We start from the raw sequence: 25,333 nt of genomic DNA on the forward strand, positions 1-25,333 counted from the left end.
AGATTTTAATGGTTTATAGCCCCTTTCTGGAAAAATCAAGTAACAGTGTCAAAAAGTTTCCTGAATTGCTACAATTTGCAAGAATGCAGACTCTCACTGTTGTGAAAAATATTTTACCTTCCAGTTTAAAGATGAACTGAGCGTATTTATATAGTCTATTGGCTTCGGGCCTTATACAGCCCGTCCAGACTGAATAGGCTCCCCAAGGGAGCAAATAAGTTTGCGTAGCTTTGCCAGAATTGCTGGCAAGTAAAATTCTTGATACTTGCTAGCAATTTTGTCTGAGCTTTGGCCATGCTTGCATTGCTGCTATTGGAACTTTCTTGATAAATCAGGAAGGTGCCAAGCGATTATATTATGCGTACTTAAGTTTACTCTAAAGTTCCAGAGAGACAATTGGCTTTAAACGGGAAGATTTCGGAATTTTTCAGGACGCTTCCAGAATAATTTCAGGAGGGTTACTGAATTTTAGCGGAAAACGTTTCTGATTTTTGAGAGATATGTTACTGGCAGAAATTGAGCACATCAGCTGACCATTATTTCCCAGGAACGTTTCTGAATCGTTTTTACAGTGTGGATGCCATACTTCACTCCAAATTATGGTACAGTTGGAAAAGTGAAGCAGCGCACCCCGAATCGCTAGCCTAGTTGACAAAAGACAAAAACAACACCAAAAAGTGAGGGAAGCAAAATAACACTAATATCAAATATTCTTCGAAAAATGAGGATAGTTTAGTTTGGGATATTTCAGTTTACTTGACTTTACTTCAGGATTTTCATGGCAAGTATGTGTACAATTTTTTGTTAGAGATGACTTTTGTGCTCTTCTTTTCAAAAGGAATTTTAAAAAGTCGCCTATTTTATCATTTATTCACTGTAAAACGATTCAGAAACGTTCCTGGAAAATAATGGGCAGCTGATGTGCCCAATTTCTGCCAGTAACTCATCTTGCAAAAACCAGGGACGTTTTCCGCTAAAATTCAGTAACCCTCTTGAAATTATTCTGGAAGCCTCCTTAAAAATACCAAAATCTTCCCGTTTGAACCCAGTCGTGTCTCTTGAATATTTAAAATAAACTTAAGTAGGTATAATATAATAGCTTGGCATCCCTTCCTGAGTTTGTAAGAAAGTTCCATAAGCAGTATTGCAAACATGGCCAAAGCTAAGCAGGAAGTGCAAGTAAGAAACGAGTATTTTACTCGTTTGCAATTCTTGCGAAGCAACGTAGTCCGTACTTATTCGCTCCCTTTGGGAGCTTAGCCAGCATGGACAAGCCGTTATTGAACTGATGTGCCGATACACTTTATAAATACGCTCAGTTAATCTTTAAACTGGGAGCTAAAAATGTTTTTCATAACAGTGAGAAGTCTGCTTTCGGGAAACTTGTAGCAATTCAGGAACCTTTTTGACAATGATACTTGATTTTTCCAGGAAGTGGGTAAAAACCATTGAAATTCCGAAACGTTACACGGAAATATTCAGTCACGTTTCGGAATTTTTTTAGTGTTCTAAAAAATTTATGCTTTCATTTCAGGTGACTTCAGACTGGTGTTTTTACCGTTATTCCTATGCTTGTGTTCGTAACCTTACCATAGATATAACCAATGAGCAATGCAGTTTGTTATTTGGTCAGGTAAGTTACTCTCTAGTGCTTTAACAAATTGGTATTTGAATTATGAGTTTGCTGGTACTTCATGCGCTTGTTCGCGAACAGAAATTTCCAAGGTAAGTTATGTTTACGAAAATTAGGTAATGAAAACAGATTAATGGTAAAACTCAGTCATGATGCTTTAGCGCTAAGAACATTTTTGATATTGATGTAGCAGTATTTAGATACCAAATATTTAAATATGATTGTTTTTTTTTTAAGAATTTTTTTTACTATGAAATTTTTGCTTCACATTATACTAGCTGCTGCATTCCTCGACGTTGCACTAATCTTTACTAATAATAAAGCTGAATATCCCTCTGTCTGTCAGGATATCTGTCAGGATCTCTGTGACGCGCATAACGCCTAGACCTTTCGGCCGATTTGCATGAAATTTGGCACTAAGTTTGTAGCATGGGGGTGTGCACCTCGAAGCGATTTTTCGAAAATTCGATGTGGTTCTTTTTCTATTACAATTTTAAGAACAAAATTTTCATAAGATGGACGAGTAAATTACGAAATTATCATAACGTGGAACCGTAGCATGGGCACAAGCCAATTGGCGAGATACGAAATTATCATAACGTGGAACCGTAACATGGTTACAAGCCAATTGGCGAGAAAATTCACCATACCTTATTTGTAAATATACAGGCGAACCAAAAGACCTTTTAATTTTTCTATTACGGGCAAAGCCGTGCGGGTACCACTAGTGCTTCTATATAAGGGGAGCTGACTTAACCGACATTTTGGTTCCAAAATTGTCGGTTACCAAAACTAGTATTTGCACGAAAGTCACGTTGGAGAAAGCTGGTGCACAAGCTTTAGATGTGTCGCCTGCTTGATGTATGATTAGTTTATTCTGTAATTGGAGAAGAGTTAAATAATACAAATTGAAAACAAAATAAGATATGAAAATGAGGTTCATAACAGTAAACATTTCTCGATACATTTTCGTTAAATTTGTGAACTTAGCTATCTTTCTAGATTGACTTTCAGTTACGTTTCACTCAAAGAATCATCGACCGTTTTGCTACATAGCAAAAAGCGAATATCTTAATGTAATTATAAATACTAGAAATCAGGTTGGATCCAAAGCCGTCTTGGAACCAAAATGTCGGATAAGTCGGCCTAGGTAGAAACTCCACAAAAATGGGTGCAGCATATTCGTCTGAAATAAATCTGTTTGAAACAGTGTCAAATGTTTCAAATTGTGATGTGACACAAAGGAGTGAATTTTAAATTTCTTACTTATTTAACAGGAAGTTGGTGCATTTTAAAGCAGAATTCCATAACCCAGACGGTTGAACGCAGGGTGTGTGGAGGGGAGGGGGGAATAGTTGTCTGAATTATGTTGAGATTTAATTAATATTACGCGCTCTGCGAATAAATACATAACAATGGCAGGTTTGTGGTTACAGTTTAGCGTTTGTCTCTTGATTATTTAGACAGGTATTAAGAAATTTTGAAAATAGTTTATTTTATACGCGACATGTAATTGCAGCGGAAAAAAAAGTGTGATGCAATAAATTCATTACAAAATTCTAAGTTTTTTACTGTGATTTTTGATTATGTTCATTTCTTTGACTAACCGAGTTGTTGTTTACATCGCCTTCTATTGGAAATGTTTTGAATTAAAACTACGAACTGTGGGGGGAAAATTACGTCTTTTCACATATTATTTTGAGAAATTAATTTTAGCCTCAACCACTTTTGAGCAATAAATTTTTTAATGCTCTTAAGAATATTTTACAAGTGGATTGAAAATCTGACCGGTAGTCTGTAAATTAGATATTAATTGACTAAAATTTACTACACTGGGCAACAAAGCCCAAAGCGGGCAGTCCTTTAAATTTGCTACCTGTTGCACTAGTAAGAATCTGAGTTTCGTGTAAGAATCTTCACGTGTCGATTGAATTACAATCAGTAACCACAGTTCCCCAGAGTACGCGATTTTAAAGTAACAACCCCAACGAAGTGTTTTGCAGTTTTCACTAGATTTATCGACTTTCTAAACATATGTTAACCTGATACACACCTCCAGCTCAGTCAATTCCAGCCGAGGACTGCAGTTTCGTGCTTCGCAGCACTCATTAGCATGGCACAGGAGAGAGAGCATTGGAGGTGGAAAACCTCTTAATGACCACCAGGTGCTATATCTGTATTAGCTACCAAACAAACTGGTAGCTAATACAGATATAGCACCTGGTCCGTGCTGATTCTGTATTAGCTACCAGCTTGTTTGGCACTCTTGGTTTCCTTAAAATGTTTGTCTCCATACCAGGTACACCTCTCTACATCCCTCCCCCGACCAAAAACGTGTGGTTTAAAAACAACTCTTGTGCAATAATATAAGTGATTACATCCTTCTGTTGACTATATTGCCTCTTTCTTCATATTGAAATCAACTTCCACTGGTTCCGTTTGAAAACATTATACGGACCTTAAGTGGAAGAAAAATTAATATTTTAGCATGTTATAGAAACTACTGCATATGTTGAGCTCAAATTTTTGATAGTATAAAATCTCTTTCACATTGTTTGTCTATTTAAATATAATGTGGTTCCAGATAATATATTTTTCGACTATAAATTTCATAATGCATAAAAAAATCAAATATTCATCTTTGATATAGTAAATGACGTTTTTATTGTTGGGCTGGATTATACTTTGGTATTAAAAACAATCTTTACCGTATCCATAGTGGTTTAGGTATTATACGAAAACGCATCAAAAATCTTTTAGACGTTACGATTTTTTTTTTTTAAACCTATGGAGAGGAACGCCCCTCTCCCACTAGTTAAAAACGTCTGACCCACTGTAAAGAAATTCCTCTATTTGGCCACATCGCATCCACGCGCACGTACTCCGAAAATGCCAGCTACCCTGTTGTCACCCCCCCCCCTTCTTTCTCATCAAGGTGGAACTCAAATTGACAGCTCACTGCAATGATATCGGCCCTGTTCTTTAGAGATTTGAATCCTTTTATCTATTCAAATACGCGTTATTTGGATTTTTCCACTGAAGCATCTTTGTTGTGGTTTGCTGAACATGGAATGGTCTTCTCAATTTCGAGCTGCCTGCAGCATTTTGTAGCAGAATGAACTAAATTTTTCTTCGCACTTCAGGAATATAATTTCGCAATAAGGAGTTCAATTTTTACTTCAGAAATTACATATTAAAATTCCTTTTCAAAAAATCATAGTTTATGTTTGGACGTAAGCAAAATTTAATTCTGTTCAGTACTACGCTACAAATGTTTATTCATATTCAATTGTTTGCTTAGCAATTGTTTAGTTCAGTCTTACTGAAAATCAATATCAGGTGAGTATAGGTGAAAGAGGGACCTATGGGCTATTTTTTTCCTCGTATCTGTTTTTTTTTTTTTTTTTTTCAAAGAACGTTATGAATTGTTCAGGGCAAAGTGTTCTAATGATAGAAGTATTTTCTTTGTGTCATGATCTTTATGAGATTTTCAAAAAAGCTATTTACATTTATGGTGCTTGAAAAAAAAAGAGGGGGCTTCAATTGTTCAAATGTGCTCCGATTGTGGGCAAATATCGTCAAGCCTGAGGGACATACGAACAAGATTAAAAAAAAAAAATACAGGACAATCATTATATTTCAAGGAATAACACTTTAATATGAAACAACCGTAGGTATTAACCGATTACATTGAAGAGTTTTTGACTATACCAGGGCTGTGGAGTCGGAGTCGGGCTTATTTTGGGGTAAAGGATTCGGAGCCAGAGTCGTTCGAAACAGGCCTACTCTGACTCCGGGCTTCTTTTTTTCATTAATATTTACAGACTTTCCTTGCATTTTCTAAATAACTTACCACCAATTAGTTCGATTACAAGTATAAAGGCCTACTAATAACAAAATAACTGTCATTGGCAACCTGCAGACTTGATTGTTTATCAAACTTTCTGTAAAAGCTATTTACGCAGTCCCCTAGTTTGCTTGTTTTTGTACTCTCTTTAACTAATAGCAACTGTCATCAAACGGATTTGTTGCCTAACATTTTCTAAGTAATCCCTTTCAAATATAAATAATAACTAGTAAAAGGAATGTATTCCTTGAGCAAGCCGGCGCCCGGGTTCATACCATATTTCGCCTCCGCGACATCTTGCCTCGGACTGTCAATATGAATGGAGCGAGGAGTGCTTAACAATGAACGATAGATATCGGGAAAGCCGAGTTGACAGTTGATGAACTCGCCTCTTATTTAGAAAGGGGGACGCTCTGGTAGGGATTTTTCTTCGGGCTGACCTGAGATCGCACCATTGGGGGAGGAAGCTCTTCCCCTAACCAAGACTAGCAGAGCAAAAAATTTGTCTTCCCCCGTTGGAGCTGAAATCTGCGTGGATGATTTTGGTAACCTCTTCCGTGTTTGGTGAGAATTTCTTGACCGAATGACTTGGGCAGGGAAAAAAGTTGCCAATAAGATTGCGAATTAGTTCTGCCAAAATTTATTATATTGCATTCATTTTACTATTTTGAAATATAAATAATTTTTTTTTATAATTTTATTTAAAAATTTCATAGAAATTTAAATGTTTAGGCGAGACGAGTGGACTGTGTTATACGTTTTTCTTATTTTTTTTCCACTTCCAAGGATAAAAGTCATAAATTTGAAATTAAATTGATGTTCTACACTTATATTTTTGAATTCCAGAGCATACAATTAGCGATCAATACAATTGCAAATAAAAGTAAAAAATAAATGAAGATATTTCAACAAGCATGCGTATCAGTTTGGAATAGGTAAATTTAACAAATGTTCGTTTTAATAATTTCACGTATTAGAAGATAAAAGAATATACGTGTCAAGAGTATTATTTATAGCTATTGCATACGACAGTTTCTAAAACAGAAAAAGAGTATTTTTCTATAAACATACATCGCTAAAGATTAAAGCAGAAATATTTAAAATATGATTTACCTTGCAATGACTACAATAACTGTGACTCGTCATTCTCCTACAAATTATTAAAAACTAAACTTAAGATACCAATTATGTACAATAGTAAGCAAAATCTGGTAACAATAAATTACAATGTACGACAATGTAAAAGGGGAAAAGGTGGTCATATTTGGATTCATGAGTCAATTTGCATAAGAATCAGTAAGAATTATATCAGAAACATTTTGAAGTTGTTTTTTTTTTTTTTTTTTTTTTTTTTTGCCTTACGGTGTTATAAAAGCATATTTTAAAACTTTTAGTGCATATTCGCAAGCATATTTTACTATTTTTTTGTGCATAAAATCCAGATTCTAACAATCACAATTTCGTTTCCATCCTGTTATTTCTTCTCTTTTTCTTATCGTTATTTTATGACTTACTTAGTTAGATCGCTGTTGTTAATCCAAATTCATGAGTTTCATGAAAATAAAAGGAAAAGAAGGTGTTATTTTTAAAACCGTTTAGTTCAGGCGAAACATTTCGTACCAACGCTTCGATATCATCTTCAATATTACCATTTTAGGGTCCTCTTCCTTTTTTGTAAATATATGAAATAGGCATATTTAAAAATGTATAAGCCATTACCCAATCTATAATTAATACTTTTACACATTTAAAACTTTTACAGAAAGCAAAATAATCAGAGTTTGTTTTTTGAGGTTAAAAACCCCTTTCTAACATGACATGTCAAAAACTAGTCGAAAACTCGAAAACTTTCCAACCTAATCGTAAACTGTCAAATACTTACATTATTGGCAAATACAGCGATTATTGATAATATTTATAAACACATAAAGTTTCCTGCTCCATGCCATAAGGTATAATGCTGAAAAAATGTTCAACTATAATTTACACATCAAATCAATTATATTAACTAATAAATTAAATTAATAAGTTTTATTAAAATAAATTTATCAATTTTCCTTCATAATAATTTGTTATGCTGTAAAAAGCGAATATTAAAACCAGTTTTCAAAGTAGTTCTGTTTTATTTTTTTTTAATAGTTGTTAATATCAAAAACAATTAGTTACAAGTAATTTTATCAACCTAAAACTCCATCTGCGCCAGGATTTATGTCATTTTTCTTTTGAGTAGAAGTAAAATTAAGATGATCAGCACTCAATGCTTAATTATAAATTGTCCAAATGTTTAACATATTATACGCAATTTTTTGGTAGTGGGCGCCAGGTAATTTTTGCACAGGCGCTGTAATGTCTTTAGGACGGGCCAGCTGATAGAAATAGAAAAGTTTTAAGCTCAAATTAGACAAAAAAAAAAAAAAAAAAAAAAAAAAAAAAGAAGAATAAGAAGAATTCACCTCTGTTTCTTGACCGTGATACTCATATTTGTAGTGTATTTTTAGGAGGGTGCAGCGCCCTGTCCCTTTTAAGTGAACATTATGCGCCTTCCTTACCCCTTTGAAGTTATTTCAAAACAAAACCACAAAAGCAATTTTTACTTTCTTCTATATCTAATATGTAGAAGAAAGTATTGGATTCGTGCAAATTTTTGAATTTCGAATTTTGACGGATTCGAACGTTTTGAGTTGTGCTGCGTCCATTTCGATCATTTTTGGAAAATGTCTGTGTGTGAGTGTGTGTGTCACGTCTGTGTGTGACCAGTTTTTTGTGGTCGCTCCACAGCAAAAACTACCGCATGAAATCGAACGAAATTTGGTACACATATGTGCCGCTATGTGAACTTGTGCCCATTGGTTTTTGGCGCGAATTCCTCCAAGGGGGTGGAGCAATGGGACGTTTTTTGAGTTATAAGTGCCTGCTATTCCCCAGCAAGTAACTGTCGAAATCAAACAAAATTTGGTCCATATGTTGCCCCTAACAGGTGCAGGTACTGATTCAATTTTGGTGTCAATAGCTCAAACGGGGATTGAGCTGTAGAAAATTTTTTGTTGTCAATTGTGACTGCTGTATCTCAAGAAATAATGAACGGGATTAAACAAAAATTTATCGAAAAGTAGCCCCTACAGGGTATAACAGCTGATTTTATTTTGGTGTCAGAAGCTGAAAAGCGGGTGGCGCAATCGAATGTTCTTTTTCTTCATTGTGAGTGCCATATCTCAAGAAGTAATGCTACGTTCTGGATGAAATTTGGAATAAATGTGAATCTATTTGTAAATAGGCGTTGTTTCAATTTTGGCGCCAATCGCTTCATAGGGGCTGATTTTTTTTTTTGTGTAAATAAAAATAGCTTTATAAATGCAACAATAAGAAAAATAAATTGTAATACTGTCGTCTGCTTATTTCACGTGATTTTAATTTTTGGGAAATAATCGGAAATGTTATCGCAATGATTTAAAATTTTTAACTGTTGCCATCTTATGTTTGTTAACAAATAAAACATCTAATTAATTCAAGCAATGCTTTTAAAATAACTTTCAAGTCGTTCTTTGTTTTGCTTTCACAAAATTCAGGAATTCTGACGGTCGTCAAGTTTTTGTGTGCACATTTTTTTTTTTTTTTTTGTTGCTGGGAATATTGCATTCTTTTCAAGCATAGGGAGGGATCAGAATTCACAAGAAAGATATAGAAGAAAGTTTAGTGATGGCCACAACATACTAGTTTTTCTTTGCGCGCGAGGGAGAGAGCTCAGGCAAGAAACGAAAACTGAAACGAAACTCCCTCGCCTCTCTGTACACAAGAATTTAATTTGAATAGATTTTAATTTCCTCAGGTTTTTTTTTTTTTTAATTTTTTCGAATTAACCGTAAAAAAGCTCTTAATTATTTGAAATTTAATTACTCTTATAAAATACTTAGGTTTAGAGGCATATGCAATATAAAAATGTAAAAAACGCTTTTATGTTACAAAATTTAAATTTAAAGTGCCCTTTTATCTGGAAGTACCCCACTCCCCCCTTTGATCTGAGGAAAACACTATAGTACTTTTTTCGTTGCCCAACAAAATCCGGGTTCCCTTCCCCCATCCGTTTAGTGCAAACCGCATCTTTAAATCGTTGTTTGTTTTCGAATTATTCATTTTTAATGTTCGTCCTGACTTTTGGACCACACGGTATATAATGATGCTCATTTTTAAAACTCTTACATGAGAAAATGTAATTGGTATTTTTTCAAGCGATCTTACTGTCCAACCACGGATTGTATGGAATTTGCAAACGTCCAGATAAGACGAATCTATCTGAATGAGGGGAAAAGTAAAAATTTGATGCCGGTATTTCGCTCATTTGAATGAGACTGCTTCTGCAAAAGCTGGCATCGCTAAAAAATAATAGATTCGTCCATTTCTGGCTGTAAAACGGATGTTTGTCTTTCCTTACAATCCGTGGTCAGACAACAATTATGATTAATTTAAGCAATAAAAATGCAGTTTTTAAAAAAATTCTTAAAATTGTCATTGAGCTCTTATTTCTATAAGCACTATTCATGATGTTGCACTACTCATTGCATTACTGCTAATTTTTGTAAATTTACTAAATTTAACATTTTATTGTTCGTATTAACCGCAAATGTACAGTAGATCGTAAAATTTCTTCAATCAATATTTGAGTGCGAGAATTTTGAAAATTTCTAAATTGATATTAAAATTTATAGTCCCTACCATCTTTTGATTTCTACAATTTTGATGTGTGTTACATGCGTTAATTTGCAAAAGTAACACCTTGAGTATTCATGTAAAACACACACATTGTGTGGATAATAACATACATATGGGGGAGGGGGTGTATACAATGTTGATAAAATTTGCAAATGAGGTTCGCGATGTGAAAAAGGTTGGAAACCACTGTTCTAAAAAATGATTCTTTATTCGAACTTCAGAATCAGCAACACAGATGTCAAACTTTTAAACAGTGTTCCCCACCTCAGTATGCTTTTATATATTGAAAAAAAAAAACTCATGAAAACGCTATTCTTTTAAGAGGATATTTGTTTTCCCACTGCGTCCTTCATTGTGAACATCGTTTTTCTTTCTTCAAAGAAAAAAAGAAAAAATAATATTACAACCAGCCAAAAAATGTGATAAAAGAGGTATTAGTATAAAGTAATCTCACGTTTCATTTCCATTGCTGGTAATAGCATAGCAATCTCATGAACGCGTACTGCCCTAAGAGGTGCGTACGTTAAATACCCCGTGTTTCAAAATGCCGATCGCATTACTTCATAAAACGAGTTCTCACAAATGCACGCTTCAAGTTTTAGTTAGGACGACAGCGCTAATCTGATGGCGATGGATCAAATCAAAGCTAGGGTTTCTCAACAGGGGGAAATTACGAAATTAAGGGAGCCATATGAGTCATTTCAAATTAGTAAAATATTTCACGTGAGGATTAAATATTCCACTAATTTTGTCTATTAATGAAAAATGAAGAAACATTGTGTAACATTATCTTAGCACAAAACTTGCATTACTTCTTTCTTCTAAGTTTTATTAGTTTTTTTTTTCTATTAGTTTTTTTTTTTTTTAAATACACTTTGAGATAACAGTCCTAGACATATGATTTGGAAATCAGAATATGCATTGTTCGCAAAAGTGTCTTGTAATTACTTCTTAAACAGGCCCGTTATTTCAAAAAATTTTCGAGGGGGGGATTTATGGGGGAAAATACCGAAATACATGCAAAATGCGCATTTACATTTCGTTTCTCAAATCCAGGGGGTGTCAATTTAGATCCCCCCCAATGGCCCAAGTGACGGGCTTGCCCTTAAAGGGTGAATTTTCAATTGCTATGGGTAAAATTCTCCTTCAATCCGTTGTTTATCATGAGGAAAGTAGAGCAAAATGATCAAAATAAGAATTTTAGTTGTGTTTACTCCAGATAAACATGCAGGTAAGGTTTTTTTTTTTTTTTCTACGTTACTTACTGCATTGCTTTTCGTAATATTTGTCCAAATTGATTATTTGAAATTTTGTCTGACATAATTTTTGAATTTCAAAAGTATGCTTTGCGTGTAAAATTTTCTTTCGCCAAGAATATGAAAGAATGCTTTTTTTTTCGAACAGTTTTTCGTGCAATTTTCAAATTTGAACGAAACTTAACACGAAAATCTTTGAGGTTATTACTGAATCTTGTATAAATCCGCATCTAAATATATATATTGTTTGATTGTCTCTTTGGAAATGAACTTGAAATGTAGAACTTTTAATACTTAACAGGGGTGAAGTTGTGTACGGTACACATGAGGGTGTCGAGAAAAAGACTGACTGTTTTCAAAAATTTATAACATAACGGTTAATTATAAAAAATAAATTCTTCCAGAAAACTTACGTGGTGGCCGCTAAATTTTTCCCCTCAAGAGTTCCAAATTTTAGTTCAAAAATGTTTCAATAGATGGCGTTGCACATATTAAGCTACGAAGTTAAAAAAGAATTGAAATTCACCGGTTTTTCCTCCGATTTCGACATTTGATTACAGTCGACGATTGTTTGAAAATATTGTTTGGTTCTTTTGTTCATTATTTTCGAAAAATTATGATGCAATTTTCTATCTTTTTTTTGTTACGAGCTTACTATCTGCAGCGCCATCTATTGAGAAATTTTTCAACTAACATTTCGAACTCGGGGGGGGGAGGGGGGGGGATTTCCGGCCAACCACATAAATATTCTACAAGAGTTTTTTATTTTTTAAAATTATTTACCGTTTTCATGCAGTCAATCTTTTTCAGGACACCCTGCATATGATTTCTTTCCTTCATTTAATACATACGTTGTTTTTTCCATTATCTCAGTTCTTGCCCTCAAAGCAGCATCCCTCATTTAAGTAACCTATTGGATCAAAAATCAATAGAGTATTTTAATGAAGCAAAATTTCATTGATCAAATGAATCACATGAGATGTGTGTTTGGTAAAACCTTCCTAGAACCAAAAGTCTGGTTACGGTCCTATTCCTTAAAAACTCATCATGTTAAATTTTGCAACGCGTCCCTACACGGGGATGCTGTATATCATGTCTCGGCGGATAACAGTGGTGTTGTGGTGTAGAGAAGGAGTTTGTTTTTTGTACTCAAAGATTTTTTTTAAATTCAATCTGAAAATAGTTCAAATACAGTACAGTCTCGAAAATCAGAGGTTTTGGATTACTGAAAACTCGGATTGTCCGGAAAATTCTTCTAGCTTAATTTTTTACTTTTCCAGGACGTAAGGAGCAGCCCCTTTTACTTCCTTATACAAAGAAAGCAGTATGGTTGTCGTGAAAAATTATCACTGAAACTTCTACATAAATTTAGTTTTCAATTACCTGTAAACTAATTTGGACTTTTTTCCACGAAGTCTGCATGTACGTATTTACCTGTGCAAATTTGTAGGCAACCAAACATATATTTGACCGAATCGTTGCCCGAGCTCATTTCGATGAGTTTGTCATAACGTTAGTATTTGTGTGCTTGCAAGCATATGTATCTCGCATTCCACAAAAACGGTTAGTTGTATAAGATTTCCGTTACGTCTTTCGTATACATTACTCGTGAGGCGTCAAGTTTTGAACCTTCCTTTTTAGCCTACTTTCCCAGTAAAAGTCAGAAAAAAGAAAAAAGCATGAAAGAAAGCTTAATGCATCTTTAAAATATCACGAAAAACAAAAAAAAAGTCAAAAATAAATAAAATAATTAAATAAAGATCGAAAAATTAAAAATTGGAAAGTAGGGATGAAATGAGAAAAAATGTCTGTCAGTCTGTCTGTCGGTTCCCCCTTAATAACTTTTGAATGAACAGTCCGATTCGAACTAAATTTTTTTTGTTCGAAAGATCTCGGCGAGGACACCTCATTCCCATATTTTACTTTTTGATTTGAACTATTTTTTTGTTCAATTTTGAACTCTTCAAAAAAACTTAACATTAGCGCCTACGGGGAAATTCAAGGCAATTCCGAAGTGTGAGGCGAATTTGCTTCAAACAAACTTTGTAAGAAAAAGCTTTTGATGAAAAACTTGTATATAAAATATCTTTTTGATTTGAACAATTTTCCGTTCAATTTAGAACAGTTCAAATATCTTAACATTAGCGCCTACGGGGAAACTGAAAGTCAATGTAGATTCCGTACTTGAAGGCGGATTTTTTTCAAACAAATTTTGTTGGAAATAGCTCTTGACACCAAACTTCAGACTCCGACTCCGAGAATTTAGGAGCACCTGACTCCGAATCCGACTCCTGTGCCCGACAATTAATTGGACTCCCGACTTCGACTCTGACTTCGTAGCTTTGGCAAAAATTTATACACGGAGGACAAATGACTGACTCCGATTTTTGGAAATTAATCTCCGACTCATTTATTCAAAAATGAGATTGACTGCGACTCCGACTCCGCAGCTATGGTTTTAACAGTGAAATAATTATTGTTGATATGACTTGTTTTTAATTGCACGTTAAAGTTTTAATTTACGTATTCAGTTTTCGGCGAATAAACTCGAAGTCATTTATGTTTCTACATAAAGATATGAGCAGACGATTTTTTTTTTTTTTTGACAATGAAAAGTATTTCTTTAAGTTGACATTTTATTGTTTTTATTTTTTTTTCGTAAGTGTATTAATTCATTTAAAAAATTATTTTTGGCAACAGGGGAAAAAGAAACGATTTTTTTATATGATGTATTTATTTTAATGAGCTCATTAATTTTAATTATTATTTTTTCGTTTTGAAAGCTGTTAAAGATTTTTTTTTTAAATGGAAAAAAGTGTATTAGCTGCTTTGTTTAAAAGGCGCTGCTATTTTATTTGTTCGGTTTTTTATTTTTTATATGAGTGAGGAATATTTTATTCTTAGAAATTAGCTTAAAATATTTAAAAAATATGTTTGAAGCAATTTGCGATTTTAGCTATTTTTGAGAATATTGATCAGGTACTAAAAAGTAGTATGGGTATACGGGAAAGTAGGCTCGTAAAGTTCTAGACGGAACTTCTTGCTGACTATCATCAGGTATTCCAAAAGGCATGTTTTGACGTTCTTTGCGGCAAATCAATGTTACTTTCACTCATCAAGTTATCATCTTCAATGCAGTTGCTCATTCATATTGTGCAGTCGATTGCCTACACGTTTATCGTGCCACTTGAGGGGTGTTGTTGACAACAACCTCTCAATGCCTTTTTTTACTAATTACTGTATCTAGCTAAGTAAGTGTAACGGTAGGAAAAGAAAGTATTTTCAGATTTTTATGAAAATCATTTTTTTGGAACTGAAAAATGTAAATGAAAATATAAAGTAATCACCTCGAATTAAGCGGAACCTCGAACTTTCTAGACTCGGATTATCGAGACTCTACTGTAGTTATTATTCCCTCCACCCCACCCCCACACGTACAAACGCTAGTTTTAAGCGTTTATGTTGTGAAAATTTGTTTTTAAATGCCCCAAAATTCCTTGAAAAAGAATGAGAATTTGAGCTCGCTCTTTTGTGCATAAAGAATTTCATAGAAAATTTAACATGTATCTGGTTCTGTTTTCACCAGATTTTTTTGGAAAAACATACTGCAATCATTTTTTCGAATTTTCTACACAGATGGCGCCAGTGATATTACTCGCCCTTTCATTCCACTGGCGCTTGTAATGAAAAATATTGATTCACCATCTAGTAGTCCCGTAACTCGCTGGAATTCCTAACTAGTGAGACATTAAGTACAAAGTTACCGCAGTGAAATGCAATTTTAAGGAATTGAAAATTTTCCAGATGGAATGCCCCCTTTTATTTGTTTTTATACTCACATAAAATTTTGTCATAACACAAATGTAGTTGTTTCTGAAAGTGGCATGAATTTCATGTTTTCATGTTTACATATTTTCTTTTCTTTTGCATATGTGGGGGGGGGGGGGGGGCAACACCATAAACTACCGTTCCGGGAGACACCCATGCCTGGTACGCAACTGGATACCCTATAACAGTAACCGTGTTTTAGCCGAAGGGACATTGGTCGAGGCCGGTTAATGTGACGTAAAACCTTCGACTCCGACTTTAAAAAATATATTTAACCCTTTTGTGAAAGAGGAAAACCTATCTAAGATAGAAACATTGCTTCCTTTTTTCTTTCTTCTAGATCCATTATATAGAAGAAAGTATAAGATTCGTGCAAATTTTGGAATTTCGAATTTTTACGAATTCGAACGTTTAGAGGTGTGCTCATTTCGATCATTTTTGGAAAATGTCGATCTGTCTGTGTGTGTGTCCGTATGTGTGTGACCAGTTTTTGTGGCTGCTCTACAGCAAAAACTACCGCATGAAATCGAACGAAATTTGGTACACATATGTGCCACTATGTGAACTTGTGCCCATTTGTTTTTGGAGCGAATTCCTCCAAGGGGGTGGAGCAATGGGACTTTATTGAGTTATGCATATCTGCTATTCCCCAAGAAGTAACTGGCGGAATCAAACAAAATTTGGTCCATATGTTGACCCAAACCGGTACATGCGCTGATTCAATTTTGGTGTCAATAGCTGAAACGGGGGTTGAGCTATAGAACGTTTTTTGTCGTCAATTGTGACTGCCCTATCTCAAGAAATAATGAACGAAATCAACCAAAAATTTATCGACAAGAAGCCCTTAGAAGGTATAAGAATTGATTCTATTTTGGTGGCAACAGCTGAAAAGGGGGTGGCGCAATCGAGCGTTTTTTTTTTTCCATTGTGAGTGCCATATCTCAAAAAGTAATGCTACGTCCTGCATAAAATTTGGAATAAATGAGAATCCGTATGTAAACAGGCGTTGGTTCAATTCTGGGGCCAATCGATCCGTGAGGGGCTGATTTTTTTTTTTGAATAAAAATAGCTTTATAGTTGCAACAATACGAAAGATTAATCGTAGTAAACTGTCGTCTGCGTATTTCGCGAGATTTTAACTGTCGGAAAATAACATAGAGTAAAGAAATCACATAGAGAGGCCCCGCTATACTAAGAAATTAAAGCCGGAAGTTGCACCGCTGTATCTTAAGATCTTTAGCTTCTTGCTAAATATCTTTGATACATTTTGATTCAAAACATTCCATTACTGAATCTCGATTGGTTGTTAATTTAAACTCAGTTTTTCTTGCAAGTTTAAGCAGCACGTTTCTGAAATTGCCTTAAAACATGAATTAAAATGCAAGCCAATCCACCAGCTACTTTAGTCGGTCTCTTTGCGAGATTGGTGAAAACTATTCTCAAGAAGCGATCATGTTATCATAATCCCGCTCATCATTGCACGCTGTATCCCATATTTCCGGCTTCAACTTCATCTCCTTTTTACCATAGAAGGGGCCTCTCTATGTTTATTTCTTTACTCTATGGAAAACAACCAGAAAATCTCTCTGGCGCGATGATTTAAACTTTTAAACTGTTGCCATCTTGTGTTTGTTAATAAATAAATGTTTGTAATTATTTAAGTAAGGCTTTTAAAATAATTTTCAATTTTCATTCTTTGCTTTGCTTTTGAGATAAGTCGGGAATTGGGATGGTCGTCAAGTTTTGGCGTGTGTAATTTTGTTTTTGTTGGGAATATTGCTTCCTCGTCAAGCATGGAGAGAGATCTGAATTATAAGAAAAATGTAGAAGAAAGTTTCGTGATGGCCACAACATACTAGTTTTTATTTTGAGCATATTTCGCCTTCGCAAATTCAATTTGAAAACTAATTTTTCTAACTCTAAGCACCCATTTTTACTTTCTTCTATATCTGATACTAGCAAAAATACCCGGCGTTGCCTGGGTCAGTAATAATGATGAGAAACAATCGTTACTTGCATTTGTTTTCTGTTTTAAGTGAAAGAATTCAAAACACACCTTTTTGACTTGATTAAAAATCGAGCTTCTTCTTTACTCACAAAACTAAAATAGCAATAAGTATAAAGAACAAAATAGTATTCATTTAAAAACGAAAACACCTTTTAATTTTCAACAAATAGACACCCATCAAAAGACTTGTTTCAAATTTTTACAGGCTGTAACAGGAGAAAAAAAAATTTGCTTGTTAAGTTTTTTAAAGAAATTGTTTAGTTTCATTAACACTAACAGTAACCGTAAAGAGCGTTTTTTACTTTCAACTCTGGAATGGTGACGTGAAATGTTCTGCAATCTGAAACGGATACATTGGGTGAATAAGAAGAACAGTCCCGTGTTCAAAATGAACTATTTTTAAACCACTGGTCCAAATGACATGATATTTTACCAGAACAGTCGTGAGGTCATAGGAATCTTTCAAGTAAGCAAAGAAATAGTTCTAAAATCGAATGATAGATGGCGCAGTAAAAGCTAAAACTCTAGAGATCCTAAATACGGAGAGATTGGACAACTTCGGAACGGCGGCCATCTTAAGTCCAAAGATACTCACTCCCCGTAGACCATAATGCATCTTCTGCCCCAAATAATCACTGTTCATTGTATCGAAAAAATTTTAAGCTAGTTATGATATCATGAAATGCAATGTGCAGATCACAAATATCTATTTGTTTTCTATCTTTATGAACAAATTTTTGAGGAAAAAAAATCTTTTTACGCGCTATGAAGATACGAAACGATTGGCGCCGGATTGCCAGACTTTGAACTCACTCCGTTTTATAAAAATACGAGGAAAAAAAAGTAAGTCTGTACTTAAAAGATTTAATGTCCTATATCCCGTTGCAAAGCTAGAAATTCACACAGCGCAGCATTTCGAGCTGATGACACTTGGCTAAACATGGCGGATAGCGGCGCGACGTTGTCCAATCTCCCCATATATAGGATCTCTATAAAACTGCTGTCTTGGAGATATTGTGTTTCCAGTTGACAGTCAGTAGCGGAACAAGGCGAAGAGCGCTTCTAACCAAGTCTAAGTGTGTTACCATCCGTCGTGTGTGTTCAGTAGGGTGGAGTGAAAAAAATAAATTTTCGAATTTCGAAACGCTTGGAGTCTCAAAAGTTGCCTTTTAGCATCAATAGGGTATTCTTAAAATATTAGCCTCCTATGATAATATCTTTAAATTCCAAAATCGCCCAAAAAAAGTCCAAAATTGAAAAAAAAAAAAAAAAACATATCGATCTTTTTAATACTTTTTTTACGAAATTAAAAACTTAATTTTGAAAATGCTTAGAGGGGCAAATTTAAGCTCTATATAAAGTTAATATCTCCTAAAAGTTTTAGGTCGATAGAGTAATTTCTTCAAACTTTCTAAAAGTCACAAAATAAACCAAAGATCGACTTTTTTCTTCCATTTTCACACGACCTTGTAAAACAAAAATAAGTGAATTGCACACCATATAGGTATTATTAACACAGAATCTAAACTTATTTATCAGTTTAAAAATTTATTTTTTATTCAGATAATTTATTACATTACATTTAACAGCTTTTGCTAAGCATTATTTTTGTAGTTTTTGTATACAACGATGGTACAATCCAATTAACAAGTACCCAACAAGAACAATTAATTTTTTTTTACCAATTAAAATCTTCCGATTATAAAAATCTTTATTACCGAATTTTACGTTACGCGAGTTGTATTTAATCTACTCTTCTTGCGAACAGAGCCGCCTTCTTTTTAGGGTAGACTGGAAAAAAAATGAATTTCTGAATTTCGAAACGTACAAGTGATCCTCTTCGCAAATGAAAAACAGCAAAAAACATCGTCTTACAAATCCTATCAAATATTATAAATACAAGAACCCGGTTCAAATAACACAAGATATATAAAAGTTCTGCTCGGAGAAGCTGAAATTATACAGTATAACATTATTAATTTCCTAACAGCTAATGAAAAGCCACTTGACAACTTACATGAAATACACCGTCAGCTCAGTCAGTTGAATATACTTGGTTAATTGGTTGCGACGGTACTAACACCAATACTGGTGTGACAGGAGGAGTCATTAGTCGTCCATAATTAAAACTAAACAAACAAATACAGTGGTCGATTTCGTCTGCGGTATGCAAATGATCGTTCATTGATTGAGACATTTAATGCGAAATTAGAACGGAAAAACGAAGAGGGCCTCTCAAAAATGTTTAGTGACTAACAGAAAAGATATCAAAACCTGCGAAACTCTGCCACTGGTGAAGTTAAAAAATGTATTATTTTGAGAATGTCTTTTTTACTTTGACTGGAACAGATCTTATCTCCCATCAATTATAGGCATTCGTATGAAATTTTCTAAGATGTTTCATCTGGATATTGCTCAAGCAATCTTGCTACTAAAAAGTTTCGTCCTGTAGTACATTCCTGGTAGATAACGATTGCCGCCCGTCTATTAAAGTTATACATTTCAGAGAATCAGAGTGAAAATGTGTGTGTGTGTGTGGTCGCTCTGTGTGTACAGTGTATATTGCTCTTTCAGCAATCTCTAGATGAAACATCTTGGAAATTCATGCGAATATATTGCTCATGTGTACTAAGATCTGTTTCACTCAAAAAGTTGAAGGGACATTCTCTAAGAATATATTTTTTAACTTCACTAGTGGTACATTTTCGCTGGTATTGATATCTTTTTTGATAATAACTAAAAAGACTTGTGGGTCCTTTCGGGTTTCCGTTCAAATGTTACGTCAAATGTCTCAATCGAAGTAAGTTCATTTGCATACAGCTGACAAAATCACCCATGAATGGGTTCGTTTAGTTTTAACTTTAAACGTCGAATCACACCTTCGGTCACACTGGTAATGGTGTTGGTACTGTCACAACCAATAGCAACCAAGTTGGCTAGTTGCTGCTCAGTGCTCAGTGCTCATTATTTAGAAATTTAAAATGTTATACTCTATAATTTCAGCTTCTCTGCTCGGAATTGTTATATGTTCTGTGTTTTTTGAGCTATGTTCTTGTATCAGAGTATAATGATATTCAACATTAGTTGTAATATGTATTTTGCTCTTTTTCATTTGCGAAGAAATTCACTTGTACGTTACGTTTCGAAATTCGAAAATTCATTTTGTTTTTCACTCCACCCTAAAAAGAAGGCAGCTCTGTTTGCAAGTTGAAAACATTTAATTCGGACTCGCTTAATGAAAAATTCGGTAACATAGGTTTTTATAATAAAAAAACTTTAACTAGTAAACAAAATTATTTATTCTTGTTGGGTGCGTGTTAATAGAATTGTACCATTATTGTATAAAAAATACAAAAATGATGTATAGCAAAAGCTCTTGAAATCATAAATTATCTGAATAAGAAATTAAATATTTAACTAATAATTAAGTTCAGATTCTGTGTTAAAAATATCTGTATAGTGTGCACTTGACTTATTTTTGTTCTGCAAGGTCGAGTAATAAATGCAAAAAAACATTCGATTTTTGGTTTATTTTGTGGCTTTAGAAAATTTGAAAAAATTACTCTATCGACCTAAAACTTCTGGGAGATATTAACCTTACATAGAATTAAAATTTACATCTCTAAGCAGTTTTAAAATTATATATTCTAAATTTCGGAAAAAACGTTTAAAAAAGATCGATGTTTTGCAATTTGGGACTTTTTTGGGGCGATTTCGGAACCTAAAGATATTATCCTAGGAGGCTAATATTTTAAGGGTAGCCTATTGATGCTAAAACGCAACTTTTGAGACCCCAGGCGTTTCAATATTCGAAAATTTATTTTTTTTTCAATCCACCCTATTGTTCAGGCGTTTAATTAAGCTCCTCTCTTTTGTCTTGATACCACGGGCGTCACAGCTTACATAGGGATTCGGGGACACCCCACCCAAATAATTTATATGAGGGACAGCCCTCCTCAATAATTTTTTACCTAAAAACTCATATATTTGTTGTCACAAAGTTCAAAAAACATTAAAAAAAAATTAAACCAATAAATTTTTTTTTGATTTTCTGACATTTTGATTTCAAATTGTGTTTTTCGCAATCACATGTGTTTGTAAGTGCGTTTTGGCAGGCGTGTATGTGTATGCGTGTGTTCGTGTACATGCTTGTGTGTGTGCTTGTGTGGACGTGTAAAGTGTGTGTGTGTGTGTGTAGGCATGCGTGTGTGCGTGTTTATGTATAGTCGCCACAGTTCAGGAATGGTCCCGCTTACAGAGGCCGGTCAACAGTGGAGTTCAGAGTTAAGTTTTGTGCTTACCTTAAGCCTTGAATGAAAGCAAACGATTTGCAACCATGGTGAGGAAAATGTGTCCTCTTGATAAAGATTAAAACCACGAGCTAAACTTATTCTAGTTGTCACGGTACTCTACAGCAACACCAACTTGAGTCAGATGAGGATAATAAGCAGTTCGTGATTGCTAAAAAAACGATGTGAATAATCAGCGGATGCGACTTAGTTCTTCAGTAAATTTCCCACTGCTTTTTCTTCCATAGCATTTCTGCTGAATATATGTAAGTTATTTTTATTCCACTATCCATCGGTGCCAGGACGCATGGGAATCCGAGAGATCACGTTCCTAGTCTTGATTTTTTAATATTAGTCAAATTATGAAGCAAGATTTTGACACATTTTCATGCGGTATTAATCCCTTTCCTCTCGCTCCCGTGAATATGCTGGGCTGGGGTTTCGATCTTCATTTCTCGCACCCGTGATATTGCCGTGCTGGGGTGTGCAATATTAACGCGACGAAACGATTGAAATCAATTCATTTCTTTGGCCCGGAATACATTTTATTTCTCTTTTTATACACTAGATAGCAGCACCAGTCAATTATAAACGTAATTGCGGCTTTTAAATGTAATTGCAGAGATGCAGGAAGGAGTTTTGGTACTACTTCCCAGATTGTGACGTTGGCCTCTGCATCTCAAGCTTTGAAATTTACCACACAAGAAAAATTTACTTATCTTTACTTATATTACACAAAAGATTAATAAAATTATTTTTTAATGTTTAAAAGACGTATCTCCTAAAATTTCGCTGCTTGCTTGGGCTTGCTTGTTGACTTTTCATAAAATTTTCAATTTTTTAAAATTTCAATCTAAAAAATATTGAAAATGAAAAATTGAATGCACATGTTACATACCCATATTTTTATATCATTCTCTTAAATAAAAAAAATAGGCACTTTTATGACCGTTTTCTTGAAAATTATTCGATCGTTAAGTGGTTAAGACATCAATGATGGTTTTTCATTTCATATTCTACATCGTTTGAAGGACTTATTATACAGTTTTGTTTTCCTCAAATTTAAGAAAGTCTTAATACATTTGAAAAACGTGTATAAAATTTTCGCTGCAACTTGTGCTTCACTATTTCACTTTATATTAAAGCAACAGTAATGCAGGCGAGGGGACGCCAGGGACAGTGACCCCTTTCGCTTTCAATTTTTCATTCAACTCAAGAGATACTCATCAGAGCTTCTTAGCCCTCGAAATGATGGATTCTAAACATGATCTAAGCTGAGTAAAAAGTAAATTAATCTGCTTTTAAATTTACTTGTTTGCAAATGCATTAAGGTATTAATTGAAATTATCCAGAACTACCAAAAAACAATAGAGTACTTTTGAGCAGCACAAGTTCCTCTATCTACTTTACTACTCTTTTTACTACAGTAGACCCTCGTTTTACGCGGGGGTCACGTTCCACGGAAATGCCGCGTAAATCAAAACCGCGTAAATTAAGACCTAATAATAGTGTTAAAATAGGGGTTTGATTCCGTAGATAACAAAATTACTTCATTCCAGTGATGACTAATTGTATAATAAGTTTAATGTGTACTTATATCGAATTTTATGCATAACATCCACTATGAAAACATAAATTAATTTCGTGTTCTGTTTCTAAGGAGGAGCTGGCTATGATAGTCTATTGGCAGTCATTAAGAATTTTTATGTGTGTTTCTTTGCAGAGCATTAACGCATACATGATCCCTTGCGTCATTTCCATGATAGAATCTTCCTTCACTAAAAAATCAGAAAGATCATTTCTATTGTCTAGGAATGCTCAAAATTTTCCATGTGAACGTTTTTGTTTGTGCATCACCGATGTCGGTATCCTCGTTGGTTTTGGCCTCCTTTGTCACTTCTAAAAGCTCTTCTTCCAGTGAGGTCTGAACTGTGTGAGTCTAATAACTTTACTTCTTTAAAGAGCTCTGGAACCTATCACATAAAACGTCTTCAGTGGCCCAAGCTCGATTATTAGCACGCCAAAATGCAGATGATTACGCGTAGTCTGAAGTCTTTAGGAGTTTGGATTTTGAAAAGAAGGGGAAACTGTATCTGTTTGCATTGCCGCATCCGCGTAAAACCGAAACTCATCCGCGTAAAATAAAATAAAGGTGTCAAATCTTAAACCGCGTATATTCGAAAACGCGTAAAATAAACCCGCGTAAAACGAAGGTCTACTGTATTTTACTACTGTGTTCCTTTATCTCAAAGTCAAATATTTTGGCATAGAGTGGACTACAAAGAGACTGTCGAGGGCGTTTTTGTGGAAATTTGTTCAATGACTACTACAGCTTCCAATCCAATGACGCCTCGAAGCGACCAGCTTTCCAGTGTATTCTATAGGGATTGCTGTTAGCTTTAAAAGCTATGCGCAGTATTTGCCGTGAATCATTTTGTTTAACAACTAAAAGACATGAACCTTTTTTTGAGTCAAGAAGCGACCGCAATTTTGTTTCAACATACGTAATAGAATTAAAAAAAAAAAAAAATACTGAGCACTTTTCATAATGCACTCAAAAGAACAAAATACCTTTTCTGGGTAAGAAAGAACAATATTTAAGTATGCCTGCAGTTTTCAATTATTCCAAGAGAATGACTCTACAAACGAGGAAAAGTGCGGCTCGAGTTAGGTAGAGAATTTCTTACCTTTACCTAACTTTCTCTCATAAATTTGAGTGTTGAAACATACTTATTTTTCTGAGAAAGTTTGGTTTGAAATGACTTGAGTCACACTTTTCCTCGTTTGTGGAGTCATTTTCTTGGAATAATTGAAAACTACAAGAATACTTAAATAATGTACTTTCTGACCCAGAAAAGTTATTTTGTCCTTTTGAGTGCATTGTGAAAAGTGCTTAGTATTTTTAAAAAAATTCTGTTTTTTTATTCTTTTTAGTGTAAATATATTTCAGAAATAGAATAATGTTACCATCACAAAATTTCACCTCTTTTTCATATATAAAAGGAAAACAAAGTTATATATGTATATATATACGTGTCTAAAACTATAAGCATTTTTGGCACTAAAAATAAATCCTTGTTCCCCTCTAAGATTTGTTTGTGTGCTAATTTAATTAGAACTATTTAAATATTAAAAGCTTGCGAAACTAATTCATATTTCACAATATACAAGTTATTGGTAGATGAAGTTAAAAATCCTAGGACAGCAATCATAGTGAGCAAATTTCATGCTTGCTCCAGAGAAGCCTTGATTCAAAATTTTTATTATCTATATATATAAAAATGGATGTGTATGTTTGTGGGTATGTGTGTATGTTCCTTATACAAATCCACAGTTTTGTTCGGATTTCTTCCACATTTGGCAGAAAGGTAAATTGTTGCTCAGGAATTCATATAGGCGGGTTTTTGGAAATTAAAAAGACCCAAAGAGGTCTAACTTCATATTTTGAGTCATAAAATTGCTCTTTTCTGCACGACCGAATTTTTGTATAGTTATGAATTTAGTCTAAATGAAAAGCTCGGAAAAAACTACCCTAGATGAAGTTTCTTCAATGATTAACTTTAATCGTTAAATTTGTGAACATTGGTTCAAAGCAAATGAAAATGGTTAGCAACATATAACCACCAAGAGATATTTTAAATGCAATCAACACAAAAAAGTATCCTCAACAAAAGCCGTTAATGTCGATTAACGACAAGCGTAGAGCATGTTTGGCAAGAAAGCTGAACGAAAAAGAAATGCTTTCTTTCAGTAGTTCTTAAATTA

At 34.1% G+C, this 25,333-nt stretch overlaps 1 protein-coding gene across 1 annotated transcript in view; it reads left to right on the forward strand.

The window, feature by feature from the left end:
* The window catches only part of LOC129227526 (macrophage mannose receptor 1-like), a 147,018-nt gene that overhangs the window by 40,332 nt on the left and 81,353 nt on the right, over nt 1-25,333 (forward strand). Inside the window, exon 4 of the mRNA XM_054862101.1 lies at nt 1,535-1,633. Within this exon, the coding sequence (XP_054718076.1) occupies nt 1,535-1,633 (99 nt within the window). The remainder of the gene's footprint in view (nt 1-1,534; nt 1,634-25,333) is intronic.

Source organism: Uloborus diversus, chromosome 8 (assembly GCF_026930045.1).
Source record: "Uloborus diversus isolate 005 chromosome 8, Udiv.v.3.1, whole genome shotgun sequence".
Taxonomy (NCBI): domain Eukaryota; kingdom Metazoa; phylum Arthropoda; class Arachnida; order Araneae; family Uloboridae; genus Uloborus; species Uloborus diversus.